We start from the raw sequence: 17,586 nt of genomic DNA, 5'->3' as shown, positions 1-17,586 counted from the left end.
GATGAGAAGGGCTTCACTTCCGTGTCCTTCCTCCCCAAAACCCGTGACCCCAGTCTAGTCAGGAGACAAATTCCAACAGAGGCACATCCTACAAAATACCCGACCCAACGCTCCTCAAAAAATCGCCAAAAACAAGGAAGTGTGAGAAACGGTCACGGATCAGAGGAGCCCAGGGAGGCTTGGCAGCGGAGCATCCTGTGGACCCACAGACATGGAAACATACAGTGGGTACCATGAGGAACAGTGTGCGGACACACTCTAGAATTTGGGGGAAAAGAAAATAATCTTGAGAGACACAAACAACACTAACTCAAGAAATTCTACATTTATCAAAGTTCTTTTCTTTTTCTTTTCTTTTTTTTTTTTTTTTTTTTTTTTTTTTTGAGGAGTCTCACTCTGTCTCCCAGGCTGGAGTGCAGTGGTGCAATCTCGGCTCACTGCAACCTCCGCCTCCTGGGTTCAAGTGATTCTCCTGCCCCAACCTCCTGAGTAGCTGAGACTACAGGCGCCTGCCACCACATCCGGCTAATTTTTGTATTTTTAGTAGAGACGGGGTTTCGCCTCGTTAGCCAGGCTGGTCTCGAACTCCTGACTTCAGGTGATCCACCCTCCTCAGCCTCCCACAGTGCTGGGATTACAGGCATGGGCCACCGCGCCTGGCAGTTCTATATTTATTAAAATAATTGAATTTATTATTAAAAACCTAGGCTTCACTGGCAAATTCTATCAAATTTTTTAAAAGAAAGAAAACTAATCTCACTGAAACATTTTCAGAAAATAGACAATGAGGGGCAGCTTCCCAGCTCCGTTGCTAAGGTCAGCATTATCCTGATAACAAAACAAAGACGTGGCAAAAAAAGAAAACTGCAGACTAACATGTCGCACAAACACAGACGCAAAAACTCTTCATTAAATATTAGAAAACTGACCAGTATAGCAAAAGCACAATACACGCAGATGAAGTCAGGTTTATGATAACAGAAATGCAAGGTTCGGTTAGCATTCGAAGTCGACGTAATTCACTTTAACAAAAGAATCAAGAAGGATCACCACACCATCATCTTGGGAGATACAGAAAAGGCATGTGAAAATCCAATGTCCATTCGTTCATGCAAAAAAACTCCCATGAAACAAAGAATAGAAGGAAACTTCTTCAACCTGATTAAGAGCATCTGGGAAAAACGTACTGGTAACATCAGACTTAATGGTGAAATGCTGGATGCTTTCACTCAAAGATCAGGAATAAGGCAAAAATATTTTTATAAAGAAAATACACGAAATAAAGATCATGGCCAGCACATTAAAGTAAGAGAAGGTATAGAAATTCTATAGGAAGAAGCAAAACTCTATTTAAAGGTAACATAATTATGCATATTTAAAAAAAAATCCCACAGAAAATCTAAAACAAGTTCATTTAGAAATAACACAGGATAAAGGTCAGTAAAGAAAAATCTATTGTACTACTACATCCTTCCAATGACAACTGGATACTGAAATTTAAAATACAATACCATTTATGATAGCATCCGTAAGTATGAATATGATAGCATCTGTAAGTATGAAGTACTCAGAGATAAATGTAACAAAATATGCACAGGAGCTGAACACTGAAAACTGTATAACACTGCTAAGAAAAATTAAAGACCTCCATAAATGGAGAGACATACCATGTTCAGGAATCAGAATACTCAATACTGTTAAGTTGGCAATTCCCCCAAATTGATCTACAGATTCAATACAATGCCAATCAATGAGTTCTGAGTTATTCTAAAACTAGAGAAGTGCTCCAAATTATTAGAATGTGCATAATCATTACAACATTTAAATTTATGTTTCTCATTAGTTTGGTTATTAGATTGTATCTCTAAAGCATACGATTATGTTAATAATTCCCAAAGTTGTATGTATGTAAACTGTATCATATGATTATGTTAATAATTCCCAAAGTTGTATGTACGTAAACTGTATCATACAATTATGTGAATAATTTCCGAAGTGATATGTATGTAAACTGTATCATACGATTATGTGAATAATTCCCGAAGTTGTAGGTATGTAAACTGTATCATACGATTATGTGAATAATTCCCAAAGTTGCAGGTATGTAAACTGTATGTTTTCCTTGGCTAGTACTCAGCCCTAGCATGTAGAGGGTGTCACTATTAGGTCACCAAAAGTATGCAGCTGGCCGGGCGCGGTGGCTCACGCCTGTAATCCCAACACTTTGGGAGGCCGAGGTGGGCAGATCACAAGGTCAGGAGATCGAGACCATCCTGGCTAACACGGTGAAACCCCGTCTCTACTAAAAATATAAAAAATTAGCCAGGCATGGTGGTGGGCGCCTGTAGTCCCAGCTAGTCGGGAGGCTGAGGCAGAAGAATGGCGTGAACCCAGGAGGCGGAGGTTGCAGTGAGCCGAGATGGCGCCACTGCACTCCAGCTTGGGCGACAGAGCGAGACTCCGTCTCAAAAAAACAAAACAAAACAAAAGTATGCAGCTGTGCAAGGAAGTATAGACCAGTCAGGAAGAGAAATCACATGTACACAAAATTAAACGAAAGCAACCAAAATTCAGTATCAAATAAGAAAAGAATTAAACAAAACCATCTTAGCTGAGACCAAACCATTTCTTCACAATTCACGCAGCTCTCCCTTGAGTTTGTCAGACTCTAAAGCCTATGAAACGCTATAATTTTGACTGAGAATGTCAATGACCCAAAACTGAAAAAACTGGTTCACCCTGGCCAAGACCTCTCATGCTCCCATGCCAGAACAGAGACGCTCAGAACGAGGCCTAGCTCTACACACCACAACAGCCTTTCCACGGATATCTATCAATAAAATAGATACAAGACCCTCTAGGAAAAATACAAGACCCTCTAGGAAATCAAATAAAAGACACTCTAGGAAATAAAACAGAGAATCAGCAGCCAGCACACCAGAGGGAATTAAAATCATTCCTTAATCAAATATTTCAATTATCCACGGGTCAACAGTCAGTTCTGAGGAAAAGAAAAATTTCTCCCTCATTGAGCCTTACACGACACATCTCTGGAAGACATACTTTAAAAGAAATCACACTTTAAAAAATTTCCAGAACTAGTCTTATACAGAAGCCTATGGTTTATAATTGCTGTAAAATTGTAGAAACATGCTTGCTAGTTCTTTAATTGTTTAATGTTCTTAAAGATAAACATCTATGACTTTAAAAAGCAGATTTTAAAATCTATTTTTAATTAAAATAAACTAAAAATAAAATTAGCTTGTTTTTATTTTTAAAAATAATTTTTCGAGTCAGTATGTTCAGTTAATGAAAACAAAGCAGAAAATCCTGGGCTGTGAGCTGCGGTCTGAGCTGCCCAGTAGGCAACTCCACAGGTGTGCTGGGCACACAGAGCCCTGTCACCTGCCCTGTGTCCTGGATGTGCGCAGCCACACGGGCCTGCATCCCGTCGCCCACCATGTCCTGGATGTGCGCAGCCACGTGGGCCTGCATCCCCTGTCACCCGCCCTGTGTCCTGGATGTGAGCAGCCACGCGGGTCTGCATCCCCTGACGGGCAACACTCCATGCTCTGCTGCATCCTGTTTACACCACTATCTCTGTCCAACTTCGAAGTACAGACAAAGGATGTTAACATTTACCTGTATAAACGTGAGCATGTGCACACCCTGGGTCCCTGCAGGCCATGTGACATAACGAATGCCCCAACTGAACTGTCCACACTAGCATTCAAAGGACAGACCCAAACATCTTTAAAGTTAAAATCTCGGGTCACTACACCAAAATTACAATGAAGCAAAATCCAAACTGATGGCGCACCTGCAGGAAGAAAATAAGCCCCTACCTACAAAACTTAAAAGACCATTTTTCTTGTCCCCAAGTTGATGACGACTGTTGGATGAGGCCCATCCAGGTGACTCGCATTTTTATTACAATGATTCGACTTTAGCTTCAAATAAAAGGGGCTTTCTTTTTCTTTTCTTTGTTCTCGAAGTTATTTAAAGAATCTCATTCAGGTGTAGAACCCAAAAATCCGGATCCAAAATGCCAAGTGAGACAAGCAGTACTCCAGTGCCTTCTTGTGTTCCAGAGAGTGAAAGGAAAGAATAATCAGCTCTCAGCACTGATAGTACAGACCAGTGCAAGTCAGTTTTAATGAGAAATAACCAACAGGTGGGGTGGATTTCAACACACAGAGAGGGGGCCTTAGTGACACCCCTGCTGCTGCAAGGCTGTGCCCGCCCTTGAGGGTTGGGCTGGCTCTGAGCAGATGCAGCCGCTCTAAACAGAAGGGCAAGGGATACCGCAGGGGGCAGCTTCTCGCACTCTCCCCTGGGGCCTCGTCACAACTCAAAGCCCCTTAAGGTGTCTGCCTCTGTGCTGTAAGATTACACTCAGACTTCCCAGCTAATCCCTCACAGCAAGGAGTGAGCCCTGGGAATCCTGGGCTATTTTAACAGCATATGATTTGGATGTAATACTATCTGTGACTTACATACTTCTAACCTTCATTTTAAATATTTGAGTCCCGGCCGGGGGCAGTGGCTCACACCTGAAATCCCAGCACTTTAGGAGGCCGAGGCGGGTGGATCATGAGGTCAGGAGTTTGAGATCAGACTGACCAACATGGTGAAACCCCATCTCTAATTAAAAAAAAAAAAAAAAATTAGCTGGGCATGGTGGCCTGCATCCGTAATCCCAGCTACTCAGGAGGCTGAGGCAGGAGAATCACTTGAACCTTGGAGGCAGAGGTTGCAGTGAGCCAAGATCATGCCATTGCACTCCAGCCTGGGTGACAGAGCGAGACTCCATCTCAAAATATCTGAGTCCCAAAATAAATAATCTATAGAAGCACCTTATTATTCAGAATGCTAACCAATTTTTAACTTTGGAGACTTTTCCTTTTCAATGTTCCACTGCCCAGTTTTAGACAGACAATTCTCATTCACTCATCTGTGTTCACAAATTAGTAACTTTCTAATTTAAACATACTTTTTTTCATTGACATACTGGAATTACGCTCTTATCCGCTATTTCTCCCCTACAATTTTCTGTCAACAGCTTTCAACTGTTGGCAATTTTTATATCTAATTTTCAGGACTTGTATGGAAAGATACCAGCCTGGCCAACATGGCAAAACCTCATCTCTATCAAAAAATACAAAAATTAGCCAAGCATAGTAGTGTGTACCTATAGTTCCAGTTACTTGGGAGGCTGAGGTGGGAGAATCGCTTGAATCCAGGAGGCAGAGGTTACAGTGAGCCGAGATTGCACCACTGTACTCCAGCCTGCATGACAGAGTGAGACTGCCTTTTAAAAATAACTTACATGGAAAGAAATGTCAGACATAATAACATCCTTTTTTTTTTTTTTTTTTTTTTTTTTGAGTTAGGGTCTCGCTTAGCCTGGAGTGCAGTGGCAGAGTCACAGCTCACCATAGTCTTACCCTCCCAGGCTCAAGCAATCCTCCCACCTCAGCCTCCTAAGGGATTACAGGCAGGTGCCACTGTGCCCAGGTAATTTTTTTATTTTTTTGTAGAGATGGGGGTCTCACTATGTTGCCCACGCTGGTCTGGAACTCTTGGGTTCAAGTGATCCTTCCATCTTGGCCTTCCAAAGTGCTGGAATTATAGGTGTGAGCCATCGCACCCAGCCTCCTTCTTTAAAAGTCATTCAAATATACCATATTTAAAACTTTACTATGAAAGGAAATCACTCCACTAGGCGTGGTGGCTCACACCTGTAATCCCAGCACTTTGGGAGGCCGAGGCAGGCAGATCACCTAAGGTCAAGAGTTCAAGACCAGCCTGGCTAATGTGGTGAAACCCTGTCTCTTCTAAAATTACAAAAATTAGCCAGGCGGCATGGTGCATGCCTGTAATCCCAGTTACTCGGGAGGATGAGGCAGGAGAATTGCTTGAGCCTGGGAGGCAGAGGTTGCAGTGAGCCAAGATCGCACCACCGCACTCCAGCCTAGGTGGCAGAGCGGAGTCTCAAAAAAAAGGAAACCATTCTTACATTTTCTTGTAATTTTGAATAGGATATATTTTAAATAGAATTTTAAATAGAATATAATTTTATCCTATTTAAAACTATGAGAAAATAGAAGAACGATTTTTCTATTAATCTTAATTTTTACAAATAATGGTTTTATTAGCAATATTAATAATCCCCATGCTGATAAACAATAGATATATTCTACAATAGGTTGATTTTGCCTTGCCAATACAGTTCTTTCAAACCGGAAGATCTCACACATCTGAGTTAACTGGATTGTGCATCTGAGTCAGTATTAGGCAACTTTACTCTTATTTCACTGCTTGTTGACAAGCAGACAGACAACCACCGCAGGTCTGTGAATGATAACATCTGCCCCCAGCAGAGGGAAGCATGGGGGATTCCTGCCACAGCAGGTCTGTGACTAACATCACATGTTTTCGTGCGCACAGACACTGTTACCCTCAGAAAGCTGGAGGAGGACCCTGGGCCGAAGCAGCTCCAGAGGAGCTCCAGGTCCTCTTCCTCTTATCTTAAACTAGAAACTCAGATGGAAATGAATGCATGACTTGGCCAAGGTCACCTCAGTGTCTGTCAGGGCAACTGTGACAGCCAGAGGCCCAAGCTCCGCCCTGTGCAGATGGAATCCAAGCAAGGCACCCTCAAGGCCAAACCACGACAGAAACCACACTCAAGCCTTTGGAGTTCTTCACAGAGGAACTTCTCTCCCCATCACACATTGTCAGTGGTGGAACCTAACGACCAATTTTGTCAATACTTTTCCCAAGTGGTGACAATGACCTGCCCAGCACTGGCACAACGTGACAAGTGACAAGTGACACATGATGGGCAGCCGTCCGCCAGCATGCAAGGCTCCGGGGGCAGGAGAGGTTCGTTCATCCTTGTGTTTAATTCCTTAGAACAATGGTTCTCAATGCAGGTGCCCAGGTGTGCTTTGAGATCCCGTGGGACATCTTTGGTGGTCAAGATTCAGAGAGTACTGGAATTTGGCAGGCAGAGGTAAGGGAGGTTGAGACGTCCTTCAATGAGCGAGACAGTCTCACCCAACAAAAACTCTCCACACACAAAACTTACAATGAACCACAACTTCATGAGTGGAAAACATGCTTCTAACTTTCTGAACTCAGAATCTTACTCTATTCAACATTTACACACAAAACATTTTTGCACGGTCTTACTATGACTTGAATTTTCCATGAATTCAACTATTACATAAGTCTAGAAAAAATTATACTTTGCTTTATGTGAAAGTTCATTAGGAACTGCTCACCATTCTGTAATATTCCATCACCAGCTGGGGGCTGAACTCCCAGTGTCACACCTGGGTCCGTCTGCAGGGAACGCCCCCCAGTCACCAGGACGCAACACACCAGGTGGGACGTCCGGCTTTTTCACGGCCAGCCATCAGCATGTTGAAACGTGTTGTCTTATCACACAAAACTGCCATATCCATTCTCTATAGCTAGGGCAGTCTATTAACTCTAAGTTATAAATTACATTTTCTTTTTTTTTTTTGAGACATAAATTATATTTTCTAAAAACTGCATTTTAGGGTAAGAGGACATTACCCCAAAAAACTATCCCAAAAAAAAAAGGCATTGGGTCCAACAGCTTTGCACACCTGACCTGGGAGCCCAACAGCGTCCCTGCACAGAGGACACGGTAAACAAACTCCTGATGAGGGGAAACACGTGAGTGACAGCATTTGTACAGGGCGAAGGCCCCATCTCAGAGTAACACGTGAACGATCCCCAGCTCCTGCCTGCGAACTGAGATGCCAACTCCACCACCGGCAGCGGAGCTCGGAAGACGGCCGGGTAGCGTTTCCAAAACCCCCGGCACGCCTGAGAATTCAAAGAGGCACCACTGCTTCAGCCAGCACAGCAGCCATCATCTGGAGCTGCCCCCAGACTTCCCACACTCCCTGGTGAGGTCCACAAAGCACCTAACCCAGCGCCAGCCACCAGCACACACGGGCAGGGTGGCACCCGCAGCACACACGGGCAGCAAGGTCACAACAGTCCTTCCAGGCTTGCTGCAGCTCCCATTCCTCGGCGTCCACATTCCCGGCCCCCCCCCCGCTGCTGTCCCACCATTCTCTCTCCTCCCAGACACACCGGGCAGAAGGCTACAGCCAGGCCAGGGAAACTGAAGTGAGTAGCGCTCAGTCAAAAGGCCCCTCATCAAGCACAAAGCCATGCCGTGTCCACTGCCTTAAGCAGGACTTCTTTCTGGCCAGGTGTGGGGAAGGCTAGCGACACCAGAGCCTGCGCTTCAGCGCGAGTTGTCAGCTGGAATATCTGACAGGAAGCCTTGGATGAGTGGACACCAAGCAGGTCCGAGACTTTCTAAGACATCATAAAGGCTCTACTCAAACAGTTCGCAAACTACCACACAGCTTTCGAAGATTACACTCATTAGACTCTACTTTTTAAAAATAAGCAAAATAAAACCTGCAGATTTGAATGAAAAGTTTGATATATTCACGTGAAATGTATAAACATGACATACGAAGAAAAACATATCTAAAGACTAGCCAGGTAGAGTAGGAAAAAGGAAACAAGCACATGTACATCTTCTAAGATCTGGTGGGTTAGTTCCAAAGAAAAGGTGCATGGGTCAGCTTTATGTGGAAAGGAAACGTGAGGATGACTTCAGGTCATCCTGGCAGGATAGCATGTGTTCGGTTTCGGTCTAACTAAAGTCAGCTTGAGTTAGAAACTGCTGAGACTGCTGAGGCAGACACCGCGCATCTCCAGCAAACTGAGCCACTAAGCTGCGGGCCTGGGCGAGGAGGTGACGTGCTTCTCCCCAAGTGACCTGAAGGCCCCAGCACCCTGGTCTGTTCTTACCATCGCACTTTGTTGCACGTCTGGGTTGCCCCGAGAGGGGAGCCGGCCACCATGGGAACCTGGATGGGGCTGTGCTGCTTGTTCGTGACCAGATCCAGCTTTTCTTCTAAAGATTTACAAGTAGCCTCCAGGGCTTGCAGTTTGGCTTCAATGCTATCCAACCGCAAGCAGATTGTCTGGTTGATGGAATACAGGAATGACTGGAAGTGAAAAAAGACCGGCTTTAGGAAGGGTCTCCTGGACTGTAAGAAGACAACCCCAAGAAACACCAAACAGCTACTTCCTGATTTCCACTCTATCTATTCAGACAGAACAATCCCCACACTGGAACCAGCTCGTGAGCTACGAGCCAGAAACACGTGAGTAACCAGTTCACATTTCACACACGAGTCACATGTCTTGTTTCAAATGTGATGATTTAGTCATGGTTTCACTTCTATGTGCAGTTGCAATTCTTGGTTAAGCCCATTTAATTTTTAAAAAGTATGTACTTTAATATGTTATTATTAATCAGTAAATTTACACATAAAACTAGTCAAATCTTCTCAACAATAGAAACAGATTACACCTAACATCAAAACAGCATAAAAGCCACAGGCCATGCACATTCACCTCACACCCTGCTGCCTAATCCGAAAAGGCGATTGGATCCCCTGTGGCCCTGACTTGGGATTTGGTCCTGAGGCTCCCGTGGGGCTCTTGAGCGGCAAGCTTGCCACCTAGTGGTTGGCAAAGCCGGGCTCCATGTCTGACCTTTCCGGCTGAGTCTCCTCCGGATTCCTAACTCCAAGTAACCACAGGGAGCAGTGACGTGCTGGACTCCAAACCCAAGAAACAGAGAAACACACAAACCAGAAAGGGAAGAACTTCATTTCCCCAGCTGCCGTCTCAGCCAGGAGCCAACCGTGAGCACACGTGGAAACGTGTTAATCATGCAGGAATTGCACTGTGCAAAAGAGACACCCTCCACCAGGTCTCACCAGCAGACAGAAGGACACTCCTTCGGGTCTAGGGAGGGACAGGTTGGGGGAGCGCCCACCAGCCCTGCTTAGTAGTCAGGAAGGCTGGCACCTGCCTTAAGAATCAATAGCTGAAAATAGCACAGAATTTGTGTTTTGTCTTTTCTCTCTCCTTTCCTGCCATGACCTAATAAAGAGTGTGGGGCCCAAAGTGCACACATCAGAAGGAAGGGGGAGGTAGGCTCGGGACAGCAGGGCTGGCTGCGGAGCTCGCAGCACAGCGGAGCGGGAGGCCAGCCCACACTGACAGGGGAGCGGGAGGCCGGCCCACACTGACAGGGGAGCAGGAGGCCGGCCCACATTGGAGCTGGAATGGCTTTCCCACTAACTGCAGCTGACCTACAACGCTGCTTACACCCGCTCTCCTTTCTGATCTCAAGGGAATCTGCAGAATGTCAAAATTACAGCGATGTCACACATCATGTAGCCGGCATGGAAACCTGGTGTACACAGTGGCAGGGACAGCACTGCAGGAGGGAAAATCCACACATTGCCCAACAACTCACCTTTTCTCAGGTCACCACCTCTCCTGGCAAGATTCAGCACTGGGCGCTGATATAGACAGGAGCTAAAGAAACCAACTGAAACTCACCCTCCCTGACTGACTACTCCCTGTTGAAGGCGCGTGTGAGACAGGGAAGGAGCCACGGCGTCGGGTGGACCAAGCCCACGTGATGACACTCAATCAGCTTATCTACAAAGGAGGCACGGTCCATGGCATGACAAACGGGCATCGTCTTGAAAAGCAACAATAGGTGGCTGAATCCCTGAATGGCCACTGATAACCCCGCTATTTTCAACAACCGGAGAACTTCAAATGTTTGGCTCTCAAATTCTTTAAACAGTACACCCATATTATTTTAATTCTGAATTACAAATGATTCTGCCTGGGGTTTTGGGGAAAATCACTCTTATATACCAATAAAACAACCTAAAGCCATGCACACGACTCTATGCAAATTGCATTCAACCTGGGGCCCAACCTCTTCTCAACAGTGGGACAAGGACAAGGGCAGGGCCACTTTATCTATTTCTGTGCTATGTGTAATAGTTGTGTCTTCTGTGACAAAATCACAACTGCGTTTTATTTAGGGAATGATAACGCAGTGTTTACTAACAGAGCCACATCCTATCCATTCGTTGGAAATAGGCATTTTACAGTGAATTTATTTGTAAGTTTTTCATACACATTTACACTGCTTCTCCTTGTTAACAAAACAAATTAAATATTACCAAATAGACACCCTGTGTAAGTAGAGGAATTATATGAAAAGTGACTTTGGTTTTGTGTTGCTCTCATAACCTTCTCACATGTGCCGATATTTACCTCTGTGACTCTGCATACACTGGAACCAACCAAGCAAATTCAAAGATCCAAAAATAATTAACTGAATAAGCAGTTCCCAAGAACCCCATCTAGTAAACTTTAGAATCTAAGTAACTTAAATGGCAGACACAGAAGTCATTCATCACTGGTAGAAAGTTCATTTTCCTTCCATCCAAAATGGGCCTGCAGGTGTGTGGGAAGATGCCTCCTTCAGCAACATCTCAAGGTAAACAATTCTTACTCTTCGTGCTCTTCAAGAGAAAAAAATGGCTCACACTCTTTTGTAGCAGGCTGCCTAGTGATATAGCCACATCCTAAAGTGATATAGCCATATCCTAACTGTCGGAACCTGCCCATGTGGTCTCTTTGGAAACTGCGCAGATGTAATTTAGAAACTCTTCAGGTCTGTGTAGATGTAATTTAGTCAATAAGATCAACCTGGATTAGGATGGGCCTTAAATCCAATGACAGGTCCTTACTAGAGGAGAGAAGGGGAAACAGTCACAGACACACAGAGGCGGCAGCAACATGAAGAGGAAGGCAGAGCTGGAAGGAGCCCCACAAGCTGAGGCAGGCCCGGAGTCACTAGAAGCTGGAAGAGGCAGGAAGGATCCACCTTCTAGAACCTTTGGAGGGAGCGAGACCCTGCCTGCATCTTGGTTTTGGATCTCTGGCCTCCACAGCTGAGACGCTACATTTTTAAGCCATCCCATTGATGGTGATTTGTTATAGCAGCCCTTGAAATCTGCAATGCACTACACATCACAGAACACTGCAGTGCACTACACATCACAGAACAGAGTCAGATTTTTACCTTTATAGACGGATCCTGGCAATTGATTTCTAGTCGCTGGCGTTTCAAAGCAGGTTCATCTTCATCTGTCACTACATGATTCTCCAAAACAACTGAAATCAGTGACAGAGAAAAAAAATGTTTAACATGAAAAGTTTTACAGAATTATTTTAACATTAAGATAGTAAACAGTGCTGACACCTTAAGGTTGAATGAAAAATAGCAGAACCTATTTCATATTTTACCTTTTTAAACTTATTCCCAGTCAGGCAGAAAAATAGGATAACTCCTTAATCCCAAGAAAAGCCCAGACACTGGGTAATTAATGTGCCACTGAGTCAATCCTAACTCCAAACCTGCAAGCTTCTGACTTCTGACTCAATGTTCTGTGGGGCTGCCCTATTTGGTTTGATAAAACCCACAATAAAACCCAATCAATAATAATGACTTCTTCTCAACTTCAAAGTTTTATCTGTTAGTCACCTCATTCCAAAATCAAAGCCACTCTATCTGCAGGTCCAGAACTAAAAGGGGAAAAAAAACACTGAATATCACATTGTCATAAGTGCTGATAATCAAAACAGTCTCAACCTAACACACTAAGTGACAGAACCCCCACCCTCCCAGGCACAGCTGAGACCAGCTGCCCCCATCACACAGCAAGCATCAGGTGATCGTCACGGCTTCCCACAGGATAAGCAACTCAGCCCCAGCTCAGGGCGGCCACAGTGTGGTCCCAACCTCCTTCCTTTTGTCTAAAACTGACTACAAAAACAATGTCAAAGATAACCTCAAAATCAAAGACCAAAATTGGCCACAATTGCCCCATCTCTGCAAATCACATTTCTATCTGTCTGTGACCCTTCTAGTCCTTTTCCTTAGACCTAGTCAATTTTTAAAAATTTACATATTTGCAGTTATAGATAGAAGTTTAAGGTCAACAGTTCTTGTTAAAGATTGTACATTGTGCCATGAGTGTTTCTTTCTTCTCATTTCCTTGCCTGAAATGAGAAGTGTGAAGTGTCTAGTGCACTCCTACCGCACTCTACTCTACATGCTCACACATTGAGATAAACAAACGGCATACATGTGGGAGGTGCGAGACCATCTACCTCATCAACAGGTTTGTCTGCAGCCTTCCTCTTCACTGAGCAACAAATATGGACTCTGGGTTAATATTAATCGTTTTGTTTGTTTTTTGTTTTTGTTTTTTAAGAGATGAGTTCTTGCTATGTCACCCAGGCTGGACTCAAACTCCTGTACTCAAGGGACCCCCCCCCCCACCTCAGCCCTAGTAGCTGGGACTATCCAGGTTAATAACTTTAAGTTTTTAACAGTAATACCAGTGTGACTATTTACAAAAATGAATGCCAGTATATAAGAATAGATATTATATAAGCATGCTTACTGTAACACTTCTGGTAGAAAAAAATCAGAAATCTGAATGCTGGGAATGCCCTTCAGCACATGCACACCTTGGCACACCTACTTTCAAGGACCCACACCACAGCCAAGCACAATGACCTCACTGTGGCCAGATGACACCTGCCCTGCTCTGCTGGTGCTGTGCCCCGGCCATTCCCACACTACCAACCCTCCAGCCACCTCCACCAGGGAAATCTAACCACTTTCTGTCCAGCCCCACTCAAATGCCGCCTTGTTCGGAAAGCCATCCCTGGAAGAGCCTCAACTCACACCTGTTTATACTGTGACATCAACAAGGTCACAGCACCCACCCCACAGCAGACCACCCTCCCAGCACCTTACACACAAGGCTGCCCACAGATGTGGGTGAAGAACTCCTGGCTGGCATTCAGATTCTCCAGGTTCTAGAGGAAAGCCAAGTGCACAGGCCTCTCTGGTCCCTGCCTCCACCTCCACTAAAGCAACTCCCCTCAGACGTGTTACATAGATTGACATTCCAAAGAAGATCTTAACAGGAAAACAAAAAAGAGTGTCCATGCCTTTAAGCCTGTACACACTAGACGATTCATCTCAAAACTCTAAAACTTAAAGATGCTGAATCGTCCCGCAGTCCTAACAGGAACCTCTCACAGGTCCTAGGCAAAAGCTGTCAAACCTGATTTACCTGGTGGGAAATTATCCAAAGCCAAGGACCACTGTCGGCCGATTTTGGTCTTTGATTTTGAGGTTATCTTTCACATTGTTTTTGTAGTCAGTTTTAGACAAAAGGAAGGAGGTTGGGACCACACTGTGGCCGCCCTGAGCTGGGGACGAGTTGCTTATCCTGTGGGAAGCCGTGACGATCACCTGACGCTTGCTGTGTGATGGGGGCAGCTGGTCTCAGCTGTGCCTGGGAGAGTTGGGGTTCTGTCACTTATTAGTGTGTTAAGGTTGAGACTGTTTTGATTATCAGCACCTATGACACACTGGTCACACACTGCTATTACTGTTAAAGTTATTAACCTGGATAGTCCCAGCTACTCAGGGGCTGAGGTGGGGGGATCCCTTGAGTACAGCACACGGCTCTGCCTTCAGCCTCATGACTCCTCACAGGCAGGGAGTGCATCAACCATCTCCACCTAAGCCTTTGCAGAAGAATTCTCACTTAATGGAACTTTTAAAACTCCATGCCTACAAGTGCCTGTGGTTAGTCAAAGGTTCTCAGGACCTCAGTCAAAGGCTCTTTACTCTCATTGGAAACTGGTCATCACAAAAGGCCTAGAAGAACAGACACAGACCCTCGTACTCATTACTCTAATCTTTTAGTTTGCTGAGAAGAAAACAAGTTCAGAAAGGTTACGGGACTTCTCTGGGGTCACAGAGCTAGTTTTGTCATAACGGCAGAAGAGAGGCATGCAGTAACTCCAGTAATGACTCCACAGGTAGTGGGACAGCAAGTGACATTTATTTTCTTCTTTGTACTTTGCTGCTTTTTGTATGTGTTGCTTTTTATAATTTTGTATGCATTACTTTTAGAATTAGACAAAAGAACTCCTTGTTCATTTTAAAGATATCACAATCAGGCTGGGTGCGGTGGCTCACGCCTATAATCCCAGCACTTTCGGAGGCCAAGGTGAGTGGATCACCTGAGGTCAGGAGTTCTACACCAGCCTGGCCAACATGGTGAAACCCCCGTCTCTACTGAATATACAAAAATTAGCCAGGCGTGGTGGCGGGCGCCTGTAATCCCAGCTACTTGGGAGGCTGAGGCAGGAGATTCACTTGAATCCAGGAGACAAAGGTTGCAGTGAGCCGAGATCACGCCACTGCACTCCAGCCTGGCAACAGAGCAAAACTCTGTCTTAAATAAATAAATAAAGATATCACAATCAATCAACTGCAATGACAGGCCTGATGCAAGTCACAATTTTTGCATTCACACAGGTAGAGTAAGCACAAGCCATGGTCGGTACACACCAAGTCAGATGATCCTAGAAGTCTTTCTTTTAAATAAAAATAAGGAAAAATTGGAAAGACATACACATCAACAACTTAAAAGCTGCTACAACCAGTAGAATTATGGAAAATTTTTATTTCTTCTACCTTCTTGACTATCCTGTTAAACTTTTATTAGATGCATACTTTCGAGATGAGGAAAGTACTTTAAACCCGGTATGAATGCAAATGTGTTTGACACATCAAGGTACCTGCAGCTGTGCGCACCTTCTCCTGGGTCAGAGACTGCAGGCTTTGTACTGGGACAGGCCTCAGAGCTCTGCGCACAGCAGGTTTTTTTGTTTTGTTTTGTTTTGTTTTTTGAGACGGAGTCTCGCTCTGTCGCCCAGGACAGAGTGCGGTGGCGCAATCTCGGCTCACTGCAACCTCCACCTCCCAGGTTCACGCCATTCTCCTGCCTCAGCCCCCTGAGTAGCTGGAACTACATACAGGCGCCCACCACCACGCCCAGCTAATTTTTTGTATTTTTTTGTATTTTTAGTAGAGACGGGTTTCACTGTTAGCCAGGATGGTCTCGATCTTCTGACATCGTGAGCCGCCCGCCTCAGCCTCCCAAGGTGCTGGGATTACAGGCGTGAGCCACCACGCCTGGCCGAAACAGTAGGCTTTTCACAAATACTCAAGAAATCATAGTTCTCAGGCATTTAAGGAACAGAGTTGGAACAAAATCAAGATTCAAAATTATTTCTCTAAGCCTTTCTTGGGCCACAGTCTACAAAGATTTATTGGGGAAGTAGGCTGTCAGAACTTTAATGGTTCTGAAATCACTGAAAATGATGTAACTGGAACAATTTCATTTTACAAGATTACAGTGTATGTTTTCTAAAGAAACTGTCATTTGCCTTCTAAACTAGAAACAGGGATTTGTAAAATAATGTGCAGTGATGGTGTGGAAAACTAATCAGCAGCACTCCTGAAACGCTGCCTTCGTGTTCCCCTGGGACTGCTCACCTCACCCCAAAACTATTTCTACCGCCCTCCCCTTCCATACTACAACTAGTCTCCAAAGGTAGTTTTCTCGACTAACGAAGCAAATAGATCATATGAACGGACATCAGACTTTCTTAGAAGATTTCTGAAAATTCTCTCTTCTGGGGGAATAAATTGTGAGCATTTCGATTGTGAACATTCCTGAAAGAATAACCAGGCAACCGAAACACTCAGTGACTTAACTGTGGTGGGCTGGTCACTTCAAACTTAACAGAACAACAAAACATATACTACTTTATTACAAAAAAAAAAAAAAGAAGAAATCTTTTTAAAACAGTAAGTGTGGACAAAGTGTTTTCACATATGAAGAGATGAAGTTCCTGAAATTTAGGGTTTCATTTTTCAAGGGTCTCCTTTAAACAAACAAACAGTTATGATTTCAAAGTAGACATGTACCTTTAACATCATTTTTAAAAATTAGCAGCCTCAGCAAAGGTGTAGAAAAAATTTGTTTTCAAGCACTGTTGGTGGAAGAATTAGTAAAACATTTCTAGAAAACCTGTCACTGTCTTAACAAAATTTTAAACACATGTAGCAATTCTACTTCTAGGAACTTATCTATTTGCCAAGATATATATGCAAGGATCTTCCCTATAGGGTTGTGTATAAAGGAAAAATCAGACAGACTATGCCAGGAGCCCTCTGAAAGGGAAGAGTCTACTGTGGAGGGGGTACCTGTGAATGAATCCTGCGGAGCTGCTAAGAGAGCAGACTTACACACACAACACGGTAAAGTTCCATAACGCCACACACAGGGGATTACACACACAACACGGTAAGGTTCCATGACGCTGCACACGGGATTACACACACAACACGGTAAGGTTCCATGACGCTGCACACAGGGGATTACACACACAACACGGTAAGGTTCCATGACGCTGCACACAGGGGATTACACACACAACACGGTAAGGTTCCATGACGCTGCACACATGGGATTACACATACAACATGGCAAGGTTCCATGATGCTGCACACAGGGGATTTCACACACAACATGGTAAGGTTCCAAGACGCCGCACACAGGGGCACAGCAGGGGAGAGAGTGTAGAACACACGCATGCCCCCGAGGAGTGGGAGCAGGGACGGCCCTCGAGACAAAGTGTCACAGGGGCCCCCTACAGAAGGGACGTGGGGCTGAGGCTACAGGGGCGAGGGAAGGG

General features: G+C 44.6%; 1 protein-coding gene across 25 annotated transcripts in view; it reads right to left on the bottom strand.

Moving 5' to 3' along the window:
* Positions 1-17,586, bottom strand: part of BANP (BTG3 associated nuclear protein) — a 124,077-nt gene that overhangs the window by 82,170 nt on the left and 24,321 nt on the right. For all 25 annotated transcript variants that reach the window (XM_063654184.1, XM_054453300.2, XM_054453301.2 and 22 more), the window contains 2 exons: positions 12,032-12,123; positions 8,872-9,071 (listed from right to left, as the gene is read on the bottom strand). In XM_063654184.1, coding sequence (XP_063510254.1) covers positions 8,872-9,071; positions 12,032-12,123 — 292 coding nt within the window. The remainder of the gene's footprint in view (positions 1-8,871; positions 9,072-12,031; positions 12,124-17,586) is intronic.

Source organism: Pongo pygmaeus, chromosome 18 (genome assembly GCF_028885625.2).
Source record: "Pongo pygmaeus isolate AG05252 chromosome 18, NHGRI_mPonPyg2-v2.0_pri, whole genome shotgun sequence".
Classification (NCBI taxonomy): domain Eukaryota; kingdom Metazoa; phylum Chordata; class Mammalia; order Primates; family Hominidae; genus Pongo; species Pongo pygmaeus.
Note: the sequence above shows the minus strand (reverse complement) of the source record. Positions and strands in the feature narration are given on the sequence as shown.